This window comes from Argiope bruennichi, chromosome 3 (genome assembly GCF_947563725.1).
Source record: "Argiope bruennichi chromosome 3, qqArgBrue1.1, whole genome shotgun sequence".
Taxonomy (NCBI): domain Eukaryota; kingdom Metazoa; phylum Arthropoda; class Arachnida; order Araneae; family Araneidae; genus Argiope; species Argiope bruennichi.
This window is the reverse complement of record NC_079153.1, coordinates 116715230-116733203: the sequence shown is the minus strand read 5'-3', so window position 1 is coordinate 116733203 and position 17974 is coordinate 116715230. Positions and strand designations below refer to the sequence as shown.

The following is a 17974-nucleotide window of genomic DNA, read 5'->3' as shown; positions in this document are numbered from 1 at the left end:
TAGTGACTAAAGTTCTTGAATTTAATCCGGGTAAAAATTAAGCGATTCGAGCAATGTGGCTGTTTAAAACATCAAACGGTGTAATGCTTCACATTAAATGGATTTATCCTCTAGATCGTCAGTGGATAGAGATAATGATGTCAAGAAAGATACAGCTGTTAACAGCAAAGATGACATCATTGATAATCTTGGTAGAACTTTGACTTCAAGAAGCCTTTAGAACTGTTGAAATATTTTGAAATGAATACTTGATTACATCGATCTGTTTTATCTTATGAGTCGTTTGTTTAATTTGAAGTATATTTGATATTTCTCTTTTTATTATTGATAATTATCTGGGGAATTGTTTAATTATACTGTATCATCAGAGGTGGTGTATATTGTAAAACAAGTTGGTATTAAAATGAAAAACAAATCTAGCAGACGCACTAAAGCCTAATAACACTAATTTTTATTTCATGAACCTTTCTTGTATTACAAGAATGACTTTTGTAGATAAATTATTTTTGTAGAAAAATTCAGTTGAGTGGGGAAAACTGTGGCATGACATTTTTTTTTAAAAATTTATTTTGAACTGCACAGTCTTGAAACTTAACAGCAAATTTCTAGAAAGTGAATCATAATTCTTACTAATGTTGCATCAAGCAAAATGACAACGAAACAAGAAAAAATTACGGAAAAAACTTTTTTAAGGTGCAGTAAATAACAAGGAAGGGAGGCAAAAACTTGGAAGGAACTTGTTCACAACAAGTTTGAGACAGAAAACAAATAATGCGACGGCATGGGATGAAGAAATTTATAATTCTTTTCCATGCAATCTCGGCATTTTCACCCACATTTAACAGACTCTGAAAAGACGCATTAGGATCAACAGGTTTCAATATCTTTATTTTTGAATGTAGATAATACCACAATTGACCAACAGATCATGGACAATTCTACTTTATCCTCTTTTTTTTTTCTTCCCTTAAAGCGTTCTAGAAATAACGTCTAGGCTCCGAAGAATTCCATAATCAGAAGGCTTTCTGATTGGTAAACTCGAAGAACCTATGAGAAAGTTTGATATTCATTTAGAACTTAGCAACAGAGAAGAATTAGCGAATAAAAATTTTAAAAACGTATCAAAATGTAAATATGATAGATAAAAATATTTAATCTAGGAAATTTTTATTTTTTTAATGCAAGACAAACAATAAACGAATTGACTGAAGGAGTGCAGTTCTATGAACGGATATCTTATTTACTGAACGGTTCTTATCTATCTTGTTGTTTCTAACCGCTAGGCTTTCATGACTAGCATCTGATCGTCTGCTTCAGAACCTCGAATTTCGAAACGAGAACAGTTATTACCATTGTATACAGTTTCTTTCTCCTACTTAAATTTTTAATCGCTTTCTTTTTTGAAGGACCTTTTAAGTTATATTTAAATGCTAGAAGTTTAACACGTCCTATAGCATTTGGCTTACCTATTTGAATTGTCCACTTAAATTTCTAAAACGAAATAATGGAAGGACACATTCTGAATACAAGATATGGACTCGATGATGAAAATTTAACATCGATTAGTGAAGCTGCGAAAGATTACGCTTTATTTAAAGGTAAGGAATCTTTATTTATTGTTTTCGCATATAAAATGAAAAAAATTCATTCATTATTTTTCCTTTTATATAGTTAATGTTTTAAGTTTTAACGCTTTGTAAAATTATTTTAATATATGTTCTTTTCTTATGCATACAGATAAGAAATTAAAAATTTGCAAATATTTATAAGCGTGACATATATTCAAAAACTATTTGTATGTGATTTCTTATTTATTGCATTTGATTTCTTGATTATTGTATTTGATTTGTTTATTTATTTGCAAGCAGTACTCATTCATTGTTAATGTTATTTATTCTATCTTTTTCATTTTTGTAATCATTACAAATTTAAAAAAAAAGACACTTGGTTTGCTCCAATTTTTTGTTTAAGTTCATTTTTAAAAAATGATATAAGATATACTTAAGTTATTTTATAAATTTACCTACGAATTTTGTTTAATATGAAATTTGTATTGTTTTTGTTTCACCCAACATTTTTTTTGTGTCTGTTTTTCAGATACATGTATTTTTTTCTTCTTTTTATTGCATGATAAATAAAACACAGACACAATAAATTCAAGAAAATATACAGTTGGCTATTTTGTTAATTTTGTACTACCAAAAAATAAATTAAAATGTATTTGGGGGAAAAAAGATAAAGAAAAAATAAGAATAATATTGCTTGCATTTATACATTAAAGATAGGTGTGGTATATGTCTGAAATTGGTTTTCTTTTATTTTTAAATGAACTCTCTATTGTCAATTTTTTCCACATTTCTTATCTATTTTTGTAAACATTTTTAAAAATTTGCTTGATAATCATACATTTATTTTCTTTTTTATTCTGAACAATTTCAGTAATTATTAATTCCATAAATGATTATAAGGATATTTTGAAATGTATAATGGTTATTGGTATAATTATACATACATATCATTAACCAATATATTTGATATATTATTAAGGATATTTTGAAATGTTACATTGAAATTGATCTACTGGTGATAGGTAGTATTTAAATATTTATCAAATATAACTTTCTTAAAATGGGTTAATGACATTTTTGGAGCAATTACTTTCAGATTCTGTAAAATTGGTTTCAATTGTAAAGAGATTGCGATTGTCTGTAAAATTGGTAAAATTACTTCAGTTTTGAAAATTAGCTTTTTTATAATTACCTGGATTATTTTCAATTGCATTAAATTAATCCATGCTTTATTCCTGACAGAAAACTTTATAATATATAACTTTGCACATAGCTTTATTTCTTAGTTAGAAAATAAAAATCTAATCTTAATTATATATAGTATTCAATACATTGTTTCATATTGATATGCAATTGCCAAAAGTGTTTAAATTTTTAAAAAAAATCTATACAATAATACTTCAAAACTATGCAAATGGTGGAGTTAGTAAAGAAGTTACAATTCAAATCCATGTATGATAGGATCTATTTTGATATCTAAATAAATAATAATTTTAATTCATTGGACACATGGGTAGAAAACAACTGTTTAGAAGACAAGCATAGGGAGAAGAATATAGGTTTCTTGCATATTGATAAAAGTTAAAAATGCTTCTTAAAATGTTCTTTTGACATCAATTTGTTCTTAAAATTAACTCATTTGATAATACAGAAAGATCCTGCCTCCTTATAAAATTATATTCATCACAATTAATATATTTTTTCTTGTTTTGTCGCTGGAATTTTAACTTTAGTCTCTAAAATTTGTTTCTCTTTTTCAAGCAAACTGAGGTCTTCCTATATATTTTTCCTTTGTTTTTGTAAAGGATCTAAGGTATCAACTTCTATAATACTGATTTATTCATTTAACTGTGTAACTTTATCAACTGCCATCTGTTTGCTTTGTGAGCTCAGTTCATTGACAGTATTATCAACTTCCAAGTATAATTCTTAGATAAGATTGACAACTTTTTCTATTACAATAAAACTAAACAGATTTTGTTATTGTTTATGTTTAATTAAAAAAATGTATAAATTTTTTATTACTTAATTTTATATTTCAATTATGCCTAAAAGAAAAATATTTAAAGTGGGATGGGTAAATAAGAAACCTGTTAATTATGAGTTCATGTAATTCGACATATTATAAGTTGAATGTTTTATTGAGAGGACAAAAGTGCCTCAAATGTAAAATATCAATATACTTATTTTACTTTCTAAAGTCGTGTATCATGAGAAGGAACAAAATAAAATAGTATCCTTTCCATTTATGTTTGGGATCCATTTTACCATTTCTTTATCACTGCTTCATTGATAGTTCAAATTTTTTTTGAACACTTAATTCGAAATTTTTTTATTTCTGAATTAAGTTTTAAAAGAATAATTTTCTCTTTCATTATCATTATTATTATTTTATCAAATGTGTTGCTTACTTTTAAAAACCATATTACTTTAAAGGCATTGCTATGAGAACTCGAGATTTGGATATGGATGTAAGAGTACCAGTTCCAGTTTGTCTTGTTCCATCACCTTTTCCTAAGACGTGGTTTCAGCATGTTGGTGATTTGCAGCCATATTTAAATTTTATCCTGCATAAGGTAGCTTATTCTAAAGATATCTTGAAAGAATGTTTAGCCAGGTCAGAAATGTTCTTATATAATTTTTTAATTAAATTTATGTTTTAAGATATCTATTAGATATACACTTAGTTTTTAAAAAATTTACCTTTATAATTTCATACTTACATTTTAACTGCATGCTAGTTATTGATTGGGGAAAAAAACTTCTAGCAAATATCATTTTTATTGAAATTAAAAATTAATTCAAAAAATTACCAAGGATTTCATGTTAATTAATTGATTATCTCGATCAATGACAATGGCCACATTTAAAGTTTGCTAATGGCATGCACTTAATATACAAGTACCTAAATTCAAATAAGATGTATTAACTTTATTCATTAGTAGAAGAATATAAAATTACTTTATAAACAATGTGTGTACTATTTCATATATTTAATATCTTTTATATTTTTTAATGTTTTTTTAAGTTATTTTGATTAAAAAGTTTGATCAATTTAAGTAGTATTTGATACAGCTTCAAAATCTCTATATGGTTCATATTTTATATCTTAGTGCTTTTTCTTATTTTTTGTATGATTTTATGTAGTATTAAAATTTTATGAAAAAGATGCACGTTATCCTCTTTTTGATTATATGAATTAATCTAATTTTTCAGCACAATGGAAGTTGACGAATTTACTCGAAATATTTTTAAAATCTATGAAGCTGTGGAACATGATGAGGTTGTTCATTTTTATTAATTTAGTTATTAAACGGTGCTTAAAATGTTTTTGATTGTTAAACTTTAATTCATTTCATTTTAGTTTAAATTTTTAAGAAGATTATTTTCAATTTGCAATCTAATTTATTTTGTTGCATGCATTCTCCCCCCCCTTGTAATAAAGCCCTGATGTGTATAAACAAACAAATTTTTAAATACATTTTTAATATTAAAAAATATGATGTGTGTATGCCCTTATTTGATCTCTTATTGGTATTATAACTTCTTTTTTTTAACTTAAATTTTTTTTGTTTGATTTTAAAAAAACATTGAAACTTCTTTTAATGATTGAAACATTGAAAACATCTTTTTAATGATTATTGAAGATTCTGTAATGTTAAAAATGAAATTAGCAGATAACATGTTTTCTAACTTGTTATAAAAGTTATATATAGTGTAAAATATCTAAATGCCTGTTAACCTTTAGGTTTCAGGAACCAAACTCTAAAAAATTTCTATAACCGCAGGATCTTAATGAGAACTCAAAAATGCCTTTCCTTTCTTTTAACCATGTTTGTTGAAAATGACTCCTTCAATTTCGACCACATAAAATGTTATTGGGTTATCTCTCTGTACCATTGTAAGCAGGTTGTTTTTTTGCAGTTTTATCCTTGTCTGGATCATAGATGTAGCTTTGTATTGCAGTTTTATTTAATCTTCCTTCTAAAATGATAATTCACTAATTTTGCAGGAGACTCTATTAACTATGATGCTGAATAAATTGCATGAAATTTTCTGCTGTTTGGTTATTTGGCATATTAAAATCATTGGTTATAATCGGTGCTTTATAGAAATTATAGGAATGGAAACTTTCACTGCAATTATTTTGGAATGTGGAAATTAAATGAAATTTATTAAATATCAAATTATTTTTAAAGCTATGATTTTTTTTTTTAAAGCTTGAACACTTCAGTGGGAATTTGATTTTATTTTTGTATTTCTACATATTAATTTTTTTATAAACAAGGTAGTAATTTATGTATAATATTTTAAGACTCTAGTTGCTTGTATTTTCCATTTAAAAATGCCTTCTTTAATTCTGTATTACACAAGTTACATTGTTGTTCTATTTCATAGACAAAATGCATAATTGAATATTTTAATATTAATATGCTGCATACAAAATCGATTGTATTTTTTTTTTATACATAAAGTAGCTTGAAGCTTTTGTGATATAAGTAAATAGTAGCATTTCTCATTAAATTTTTAATACTTAGTATGCACATTGAAAATTTAATTTTTTGTTGGAAACTTCAATTATTTATAAAGTTTCTTTTTTGAAAAATACACTTAGAATTTAATATGATCGGTGACTAATTAAAAAAAAATATTTTTCTATTCAAAAGTTTCTAAAATGCTAATAATTAACAAATTAAAAAAGTATAAGTCAATAAAATGAGTATGGTTTACTTAAAATTTGATATACTGGTGTTGATTATCACTTAAATTTCTTCATTCGTATAATTCGGTATAATCGATAATTTGTTTAGAAATGATTACTTTTCAAAGTAATATTATAAATGTGACCATATTAAAACAAAATGAGCTTTATTTCTGACAAGTTTTCAGTTCTTTTTCTAAAAATATCTTCATACATTTTGAACATGCATGAATTCTCAATATAATTCAGCATTTGCTATTAATGATTAGAATCAGTGATATGGGAAAAGTGATATTAAAAATTATTATGATTATGAAAAAAAATTTCTTTTGGTTCTAGTATAATTTATGAATGAAATTAATGTTATTCATTTCATAATCTTATGGCTGTTTCTTTTTTGAGAAAAAAATAGTCGCCAAAACATGGCTAGCAAAATTCATTGGAATCAATACTGATTTCAAACTTCTGCTGATAAAAATCTTCTGACTCTATGGAGTAGAACACAGTAGGGAAATGATTTTATGAAGAAATTAAAGTATTGCTGGAAAGCTTACTTGAGGGAAGGAAATCCTAACTCATCACTGGTACAACAATTGTACTAGCCCGTAAAAGAAGTTAAAAAATTACTTGTGCAGAAGTTGTACCACCCATAAACAAAGTGTTAATAAACTTTTTGAGAATATATGTGACATTTTAATTTTTCAAATTATTTCTTTATATTTTCTATACTTAAGCTATTTTATTTATACAGATTTTTTCTTTTTAGCAACTATCTTTAGGTCTTATTCGATCAGATTATTTATTAAATTCTGATTCAGAGGGTAGGATAACTGGTATAAAACAAGTTGAAAATAATACAATTGCTTCCTCATTTGGGGGCTTAGCACCAATTGTTAGAGAACTTCATGAGTGAGTACATTTTTTTTAAATTTTCTTTCAAAATGAATAAAGAAATTATAAAAATATGAACTTTGAAAATTTCTTATATTTTTTAAACTTGATTATGTAATGCTTTTAATTGACATGTAGTGCTTACATTTGTCATAATTCGTAGAGTATCTTAATCAAATATCCTAAAATAAAAACAAATCAAATTGTTAAATATTACATATAATTTGCTTTGCCAAATAATTTTTATCATGTTTCTAGGATTATATGTATAAAATAGAACCTGTTTTTTTAATACTAATTTTAAACGAATTTGCAATTTTATAAACCACGAATATAAAAGTTTCAATTGTTTTTGTTGTGGTTTTAGATCTAACAACATAATAAACTTCATTTTATAGATTTTTTTAAAATAAATTTTGCTTAAATGAATTTTATTTGATAGGTTTGTGTTAGAAAGACTTGGTCTGAAAGGATTTGAAAGTAGGGTATGTATTGAACATTTTGTGTTTATTGGAGGTCTCCTGCTGTATATTCAATTGCCAGAATCATATTTTTTCTTTTTAAGTTGCCAACCAACCAATCAGTTTTCACATTAGCCCAAGGTATAATATCAGCCTGGGATGCATATACTAACACCAGGTTAGTTTCTTTCTTGTTTGTTTTTTTTGTTAGAAGAAATATAAAGTACTTACCATTATTTTTAATTTTTTTCCTGTGTAATTTTTTTAAAAATTTTCATAGGATATATTTTAACAACGATGATAATCTGTTTCTTATACAGTGCTTCTAATTTTAATTACAATTTTTTAATATTTCCTGTTTCTTAATAACTATGTAATCTGATGTATAGATGGCTGACAAAGTAATATGAACACCCATGAAAAAGATAGGTCCATTTCAAAGAAGTAGAACATGCTCTTTCACTCGAGTCTGGTATCTAGTGATTATGAAAGGTGGGATAACAGTAACTCAGCATCACTCATAGATATTGCATGTATCAATTGTACTCTCTGAAAAACACATTAATGACTGATCTCTTAGAGTTCGAAAAAGGCATGATTGTTGGAAGTTGGTTGGTTGCTCGGTAATGGAAACAGTCAATTAATTGGATCATGCAAGGAGTACTGTATTAGCCATTATGATAATGTACACATAAAGTTGTAATGTGGCATCTGGGAAACACAATGGTGGACAGAAAGAAAGCTTACTGAGAGAAATAAGAGTGTTGACTCACACTCTTATGGAGCAAAATCACAAACAATTTTTATCCCAGATAACATATAAGATAAATAGTTATTGCTGGAACTCCATTTTAGCAAAACTGTCCAAAGGGAACTTAATGCTTCAAACTTTTATTGAAGAATTACAATTTGTAACCCATTGGTAACATCACTTCATATTTTTCAGCAATGCCAATGATGTAAAATACATAGAAACTGGATTTCACAAAAGTGGTAACAAGTTATTTCATCATCAACTTTCACCATATTTCTAACAACTGGACTCGTTTATATATGGAAGAAGCATTTTCTCTTGACTGCCTCTTGCCAACTGTGAATCATGAAGGTAGTTCTCTTATGATATGGGGCAAGATATCTTTACCTGCTTTTGAAATACTTGTTATTCTGCATGGGAAGGTTACAGCTACTCACTATTCTGATATTCTGAGGAATCAGATGCATCTTTTTCTCCACACTTCATTTTCCGGAGAATGCCCACTTTGTCAGGGCAACAATGCTTCTATCTGCTTTATTGAAATTATATGAAAATGGTTTGAAGAACGGGAGGAGAAATAGGATATCTTACTTGACCCTGTCAATCTCCTGACTTGAAAATTATTGAACATTTATAGGGTTATTTAGAGGCAAAACTCCATGCTTGATTTTCCACTACCAGCTAGGCTTTCTGAATCAGGAACTGCTCACCAGAAAGGATGGCTTCATATTTTATTAAATGTATTTCATGACCTCTGTACATTCATCCGGCATTGTATACAGTCTGTAATTAAGTCAAAGGATTCCCAACCTCCTATTATAAAGCTTTTCTGGTATTTCATGGATGTTCATATTATTTTGTCACCCATCTGTAATTTAACTTTATTTTTTCTTTGTGATTAACATATGAAATAATTAGAGATTATTTCTGAAGTTCTTTGCCTTGTTAATATGTCTTAATTTTTTTTCATATTGAATTATAAATTTTATGAATATTATTTCATTATTTTTATACTGCTCTTTTAATGTGTGTTCTCAAAGCAATAAATTGTATGATTTTGTTGAAATTTAAAAAAATTTTGGATAAGTAGTTTATATAAGTTTTTAGCAATATAGAAGTTATTTATTGATTTTGACATTATAAAATTTGTAAATAATATAGCAGACGATAACTTCAAATGGCACTCTTTCTTTTCTTATTTTTATTTCTAGTGCCGTCGTTCTTTTTGTTGTTGAAGATGTCACTTACAATATATGTGACCAAAGAGCTTTAGAATATGCTCTTTTAGAATATGAAAGCAGATTAGAGGTTTTACGATGTTCCTTTAAAGAGCTTCGATCTTGTGCTGTGTTAAAAGGAAGAACATTATTAGTGTAAGTTGCATTTATTAAAAAAATTTAAATGATTTTATTTTCATAAATGTCAGCAAATTTTCTCTTTTGAAATATAAGCATTTAAAATTTTTAATATGCCTTTCTGATGTAATATGTTTTTAATATGTCTTTTCAAGTAAAAATGTGCATTTTCTTTGATTAAGCAGTTTACTGATTTTATTTGTAAAGATGCTTAAACATATAATAAATTATAAAGCTGTTGTAGATTAATGGAAATTTTTCTTTTCTTTCTTTCTTTCATTCATTTTTCTTTTCATTTGATCAACAATTCCTTTTAGAATAGAATTATAAAAGTGATCTGCTTTGCATTATTTACTCATGAATTTCATATAATTCCTTTAAAAATGGTTATATTAAGTATTTAAGGTTTTTAATTCTGTTTTTCCAGGAAAGACAAAGAAGTTGCTGTTGTGTATTACCGTAATGGTTACATGCCTGATCAGCTTGAACCTGAGGTACTTGCTAAATTTTGCAGTAAAATATTTTAAATTATTTACTTTGCCCCTAAAATTTTCTTCTTGAAAATCTATATTTTTTTTGTCATTTATATTGCTAATTGATGAAACATTTTGAATGAATGGATTGTAAATTTTATGTGAGTTTTGTTTAGAAACTGATATATTTTTTATTTTAATTCATTTTTTAATAAACAGTGTCTTTAAATTTCATAAAGTACCAATAAATGAAATAAAATTTTCTAAATGCTTTTAATTTTTTAAGGATTGGGAAGTTAGATTGTTAATGGAGCGTTCAAAAGCAATTAAGTGTCCTTCAGTTGGATTGCATTTAGCTGGAACCAAGAAGGTGCAATTATATTTGAGCAAACCTGGGGTTCTTGAAAGATTTGTTAAAAAGGAAATTGCTGAACAGATACGAGAATTATTTGTTGACCAGTATGCTCTAGATATGGTGAGATCAATTTTGAAAGTTAATTTATTTTGCTTGATATTCATAAATATTGCTCACTTTTGCATATATTATTCTGAGAAAATATTTATTTGGTTTTGCAGCACTTTTTATACTTTGTGCAAAGTTTAAAGTACTAAATAGGATTTCATTGTGAAGAAATTTTAAATTACTTGAATTATTTAAGTGTTTTTTATTTTGTTTTATATTATTATTTTTTATACTTGCCAATGAAATAGAAAAGTATTAAAAAATTTAGTGGTAGTATTTTTTTTTTACTTAGAAAAATATACATTAAAGAGTAAAAGAATCTTGAATTACAAAAATGTAATTTGTTTAGAAATAATAGTAATACATATAGTAGTAGTATAGTATAGTAGTACATAAGATAATTTAATTCAAGCAGAACTATTTTAAATATACATCGCTGTTGGTGAAATGAAATTAATGGTATTTTTTATATATTCATAAAATAGTTTTTGGATCCTTTTAGCTGCTGCGGAAGTAAGTGGAAAATTAAAACTGTATAAAATATAAACCAATTTTTAATGTCTTCTAACATGATAATTATTATTTTCATTAAAGTTTCTTGGATCTGCTGGATAAAATTTTGCAGTTGAACTCTATTAATCAGTAATGGATTGATATTTACTAGTTTTTGAGGACTGTGAACTCTAAAGCTTTAATATCCTTGGTTGCATTGTGATAAAGTATCTTCTTAGCAATTGGTTGAATTATTTGAAACTCTGGAATAATAAGTTGTTGTCTTATGGTACAGTTTTTCAGGTATTGCAAGTATAAGACAAAGAGTTCATGTGAGTTTACTCATTTATGTGTCATTTAATGAGTGCAAGTAAACCAAACCACTTACAACATTATAAAATTTAATAACATGCTTACAGCCAATAAGATAATCTAGTTTGTTTTTTTTCCAGTTGTGATCAAAATATATTAACATTTAATATCTCATTTTGGCTTGGCATTTTTTGAAAATTTGTAAATTAATGGTTTCTTCTTGGGCAAAATGAATTTTTAACGCTACTCTTTGTACTAATTTATTATTCCCGTTTCAGAGTTTCTCACAAAACTTAATAATGATACTGAATTTGATTAAGGACTCCTTCCCTTATGTTATATTTCACTTGTGAAGTTTGATGAATGAGATACTTATTCTTTTACATGGCTTATATAATATAAATACATTATAATCATAGTAATGGAGTATATTATTTTGTTTGATTGAAATTCTATATTATTGTCGAGCCATTTAGTCATATATGTCTTCATTCATGATGGGGTGCAGTGATTAATTATATTACCACTGTCATTATTAATTATAGTACATTTTGATAAAAAATTATGATTTTTTTTATTAAATTAGTTGAAAATATTGATTAATGTATTAAAATAGTTATTGATACACATTATATGATAACTGTTTTCAAACTTCATTTCTTAAAGTTTTTACTTGCTTTTAAATAATTTAAAATTGCAGAAATGTTACTTAAATCTAAAAAAATATTTTGTAACTAATATGTTCGCTTATTCCTATAGTTTAGTATTTTCTATTTTATTACATCTTCAACTTTGGTAATTTTCTTTTGTATTTTTTTTTCTTTATTCTCATTGTCCGATTTAAAATAAAAAAATAAAACAATAAAAAAATCAGGTGTTTTTAAAAACAAATAAAATAATAGAAACAAATCAGCTACTTTCGGATTATATAGCATTTACAAGAGATTTATATGATTTTTTTTATATGAATATTTTTTGTTTTGATATATGGCAATTTATTCAATGTACAGAAACTGTTTAATCTTTCAATATATAATTGATTACACATCAGAAACATCAGAAAAAGGCAATGATAATTTAAAAATATGAACATATAGTGTTTAATTCTGCTTGATAAAGTGAAGTATTTTGCGTATAAACCATGCTTATTCTTTTGACTTTTTCTTATCTGATTGTATTTTTCATATGTTTGTGTCTCTTATTAGTTGAAGTAGAGAATATTTCACTAGTTAACTCATCATGATTTAAATAAAGACAGTTATCATAAACCTGATAAATGAATTGAATATGAAACTTAATTACTTCTATATCTCTCAATAATGTCAAGGAAATGGAAAGGGAAATCTATTATTCACAAATAAAAGCACACTTAATATGATACTTTTTGTATTGTGCATAAATTGTAATATTGGCTAGGAGAAAAAAATCTTAAAATATTCTATTAAAGTAATAGCTTAATGCAGAATGGACAAATTTTTCTTATCATTGAAAGAAAGATATCATACATTTTAAATGTTAATAGAGTAATTCTACAAATGCATTTTCTTTGGAGAAATTAAAAAATGGTAATGGTGAATCAAATGTATATTTATGAAGAATTTGCAATTTTGATTTTTATTCTTTATTTGTTGGAAAGCCTTGACTAACACATGTCATTAAAAAAACAGGAAATATATGTATTAAATTTTATGAGAATAAACTGTGAATTTAACCTTATTTTCTCTTCATTATTAAAAAGCATTTATTTTATTCAAAATAATTTTTAAAATTATTTTAATTAATTCTTCTACGCTAGCATTAGAAGACAAATATTTTATTGCAATACATTCTAGTATTTATTTATGTATTCTTCATGGGTGATATTTCATTGTTTTTTTATACTTTAATCTTACACTGTATGATTTATTAACTATTTATCAAATTATTATGGGTTGACTAAAATAATAAATTTTGTTTAAGTCTAAAAATATTGATTATTTAAAAAATTATTATTAACTTGAATGGTATAGAATACAATCCTAAATAAAAAACATTCACAGCAATTACAAAATAATAATAGTAATAATCTGTTAGTTATATCAGTGCTTAATTTTTTTAGAACATTCTATCTTCAAGTTGAATGCTTTTTTTTAACCCTTTAAAATTAGAAGTGTACTGCATGTTTAAAGATTTAACAACTGTCTTGATAAGAAAATTTCATTTTAGTTTATTGATTGCTTATTTTATTATTTATTTTTAATACACATATATTTTTCAAAAGAATTGTAGTTGAATTATCTTAAGTTATAATTATTTTAAGATTAAATTTATATTTTCAATTTCCAGTATTCTGCATTGTATCTTAATTGAATATTATTTTTAGGGACCAGATGGCGATAAAGCTGTACAAATGGGTATTAAAGATCCAGACAAATATGTTTTAAAGCCAGAAAGAGAAGGTGGAGGTAATCAAAAGTTTTGCATATTTTTTTCTAAGCAATATTTTTTTAAGCGAATAGCTATGAATGGAAATGGACTACTAGAAATACTCTTAATGTAATCATGCTTTTTAAAGTAAGCTCATTTGAGCTTTATACCAAGTAGTCATAAAGTTTTATTTGCTTTTAATATGAATTAAAAAAATTTGTTTTTATAATATTAGATTTTAATTTGTTGTAATGTTTTCAAATTCATTTTTTTTGTAAATAAAAAGTTCTGCATAAATTTGATGTTTGTCATATATGTGTTTTCATATTGTATTACAACTGTTTTCAAATATTTTGAAATATTAAAATTTCATAAGGTGCCCAGTATGTGAGAATACTGTACAGTAGTTGACATTTTTTTTTCTTTCAAATATTCATTTAATTTTATTGGAATTTTCTCTCCAGAAACAAAACAACAACTAATGAAATATTCGTGTGATCATTTTTTATGCATAAAATCCCTAATAATTTTGAGATTTTTTTTTTAAATCATTCTATTAGGACTTGTCTATATTTTAATACCCTAAAATTCTGCTTTAAAAAAAAAAAATTGTGAATCTAATCTTGTTTTTAGGCAATAATTTATATGGAGAGGATTTGAAAAATCTTCTTGAGAAAATTCAAGATTCTGAAGAAAGGAAAGCCTATATTTTGATGGAACGCATAAATCCTCCCCTTATTCCAAATTGCATCATTCGCAGAGATAATAAGCCAGAATTTACTAATGTTATTTGTGAATTGGGCATTTTTGGTACTATTCTTGGGTAAGTAATTTCATCAAATCTGTGCTACATGATTCCTTTTTTTAAATATCATTAATAAAATTCAATATTTTGCATTAATTGAATGTAAGGATTGTAGGAAAAATACTTTTAAAAAAATTAACCTATTAGTAAATTTTCCAAAAGATTATAAATGTTCATTAATGCAATTATTCACAATAGCAACATTAAAGAAATTATGTACATTTAGAAAAATAAACTTTATAAAATATAATTTTTTTAAAAAATTTTTAAGTTGATTTTCTTTGTATTCTGCAAATATTCTTCCACGCTCAAATCAATAATATTCCGATAATAGAAACACAACATTGTTATAATAAAATAGATTGTCTGTAAAGAAATTTAGTTACAAATCAGAAAGCAGTTTTATTAAAGAACCATAAAAATTTTGAATTATATCCTTGAAAGAAAAATTTAATTTTACATATATGCAATATTTTATGCATTGCTGCAAAAGCACTGTTAACAAAAAATTGTTATTGAAATCTCATAAATATTTATATCTCTTACTGAAAGCAATATTTTTGATCTTTGTTGTTTGGAATCCTTGCAACAAAATTTTTTTTTTAATAAATTTGCAAATAATATTGAAGATGTACAGAGCTATTATAAATCAAAGCAAGAGCTGGTTGCAACAAGTATCCTGTTTGCAAATGTGTGTATAGTAAAAACAGTATAATATTGAAATAGAAATAAACATTAAATGTAAAGATTCTCCCACAATTTTGAATCTACACAATTCTTTTGCCTGTCATTATTTTTTATCTATTAGAATTGGAATATATTGAGTAAAAAAAAAAGAAGCTAAAATTTAAATAGTAAAATTTGCTGAAATTGAAATTATTTCTAAAATTATTCTTAGAAGAATTTTTATGGTGCACATCATTGCAGGATGTTATCAAGAGAGTATGTAATCTGGATATTATTTATCTTTTGTAATTTATAGATTTGTGAGATGCAGACTTAGACAAGTCTACAAAGTTTTATTTCACAACAAATAAATATTATTCAGGCATTAATGATATATATAAATTAATGTGTAATATTTTTGAATAGTTTAAATGCAGTTCAGGCTGTGAATTATTATTCATTCATATTACAACAGTAAGCAAAAATGCTAGTGAAGTTTTGGAAAAAAATGCCTATGCCTAAAAGTTTTAGGAATTTTTAATTAATAAATGATGTGCCAAACTCCTCTGATCTTTAAGAATTAGTTTCTTCCTGCTAGCAATGTTACACTTTAAATCCCTTTTGATGTGTTTGTGCATATTTAATGAAAATATATTAATGCTATAGAACTATTTTTTCAATTTGTTAGCTAAATAAATAAAACTAAATGAAATTCAATTCCTACAATGTAAATCTCTTCAAAATCGAGCCTAACCAAGTGCTTTTATTTAAATGTTATTGTGATGTCAGAAGTATGAGAATCCTTGTGAAATGATGTAAAATAATGAATTTTTATCACATTTTAAAAGAATATTGAATAAAAGAATTTTTTTAATAAGTTGTTTGGAATTGGTATCCATGTATATGTAGTATCCATATATTTAATGTAAATATTCTAAATTAATGAATTGTTGGATTGTAGGATAGTCAAGATAGATTTTTGCTTCATGGAAGATTTCACAAATCCATGGATTTGTGAAATATAATTGTTGCTTTGTTTGTTTATTATGTCAAGAACAAACAATATCTTAATAAAATGAATTTATTGTAGTAATTTTTTATATGAAATTTTGAATATTAAACAAAACTTTCTTTGAACAAGATGAAAAAAGAAAAAAAAATTATTTCTTAATTTCAAATTTTTTTTTTTCACTTGCCTATGATTTTAAAAAATTATTTTATTCTATATAAGTGGTAGATAACTTAATGATTGCTCACCTTTTTTCCAGAAATAAAGAAGATATTTATGTAAATAACTTAGCTGGCCATCTCATTCGAAGTAAAGGAATAGATACAGCAGAATGTGGCATTGCTGCTGGTTTTGGAGCTTTGGATTCTCCATTTTTGGAATAATCTTATTAAACTTTGGCATATCTTAAATTGCTATTTAAAATATGCCTTTTTACAAATAATTTTTTAAAAATTTATTTGTTCAAATCCATTTTTTTCCTGAACAATGTACAATAATTATAATTTTTACATAATTATTTTGTAAATATTATTATATGTCATGAAATGAAAATTTTGATTTGAAGATCACCGATACCTGATTATAAACGTTTTTGTATTATGCAGTGTCTTATTTCTGATTGAGATAAAATATTTTTTATTTAGATATTGCTTGATTGCTTTTTTATTCAAAAATATAACTCTAAAACATATATAGAGCTATCATTTAAAAAAAATTGAAATATCTATTAGCAATAAAAGGAAATGTATCATGTCTATTGGCATTCTACATTGCATTAGATCTGGATCTATTAAATTTGGTGCAGATATTTTTTAAAGGGTGAGACTAGGAGGACTTTCTTTAAAAAAAACTTTTTTTAAAAATTCAATAAAGATTATCGAAAATTTTCATATTTAATCATATTAACTTCTAAAAATACTACTTAAAAATAATTTTTATATTGTAAAATTCGTAAACATTATATTTTTAATGGTCTAATTTAAATAATTTTTAAAAAATATTTTGAGTATACTCTGCAATTATATATTTCATTATTATTATGAAATATAAATTGCTCTATTCATTGCTACAAGTATTTCATTCTTGATTTTTCTGCCATAGTTATTGATGAAGATCCTATTTATGTTACTATGATGAGTAGCTTTCAATTTAAAGTATGCTTTTTTGAACTTTAGAAAAATTTATTGTATGTACAATTAAAAAATAAGCTCATAAAAAAATTATGATGGAAAATTCTTCAAGTTTGTTCATTTTTAAGCACTGTTACCCTTTCTTGTAATACAAATTTTTTATGATATAGTATCTTTATTTTAGGTTGAAAACTGCTTGCTTATTAAAGTACAATGTTTTTTTTTTTTTTTGAGTCAAATAAATTTTTATTGAATAATCCCTGAAATATTACATGAATTATAAAAATGTTCAGAAGTACATGTAAAATATTTCTTATATTTGAGTGAACAGATTTAGTGTCACTAAGAAAGTTTTTGCATTAGTTCATAATTGAAGTTTTTGTAATCACTCCCATTTCAAAATTTAGGTGGGATGAGAGAAAATTAAGAAATTGCAAAATGTAACCCACAGCAGCATAAGGGTTTTGAAATAGTGCATGTTACATAC

At 25.1% G+C, this 17974-nt stretch overlaps 1 protein-coding gene across 1 annotated transcript; it reads left to right on the top strand.

Moving 5' to 3' along the window:
* Window positions 1–1227: 1227 nt before the first annotated feature.
* LOC129963218 (glutathione synthetase-like) lies at window positions 1228–16960 on the top strand. Its single transcript, XM_056077406.1, has 12 exons — window positions 1228–1598; window positions 4005–4185; window positions 4785–4851; window positions 7037–7179; window positions 7604–7646; window positions 7727–7800; window positions 9588–9749; window positions 10159–10225; window positions 10491–10679; window positions 13834–13915; window positions 14511–14700; window positions 16617–16960. The coding sequence occupies exons 1-12, from the start codon at window positions 1505–1507 to the stop codon at window positions 16738–16740; spliced, it is 1416 nt and encodes a 471-aa protein (XP_055933381.1). The 5' UTR covers window positions 1228–1504; the 3' UTR covers window positions 16741–16960.
* Window positions 16961–17974: the final 1014 nt, after the last annotated feature.

Bases quoted from the DNA above. Each gene is read 5' to 3' on its own strand.
- LOC129963218 (XM_056077406.1), top strand. From the start codon at position 1,505: ATGGAAGGACACATTCTGAATACAAGATATGGACTCGATGATGAAAAT. The intron at 1,599-4,004 runs GTAAGGAATCTT...ATTACTTTAAAG, and splicing joins AGATTACGCTTTATTTAAAG to GCATTGCTATGAGAACTCGA. The intron at 7,801-9,587 runs GTTAGTTTCTTT...TTTTATTTCTAG, and splicing joins GATGCATATACTAACACCAG to TGCCGTCGTTCTTTTTGTTG.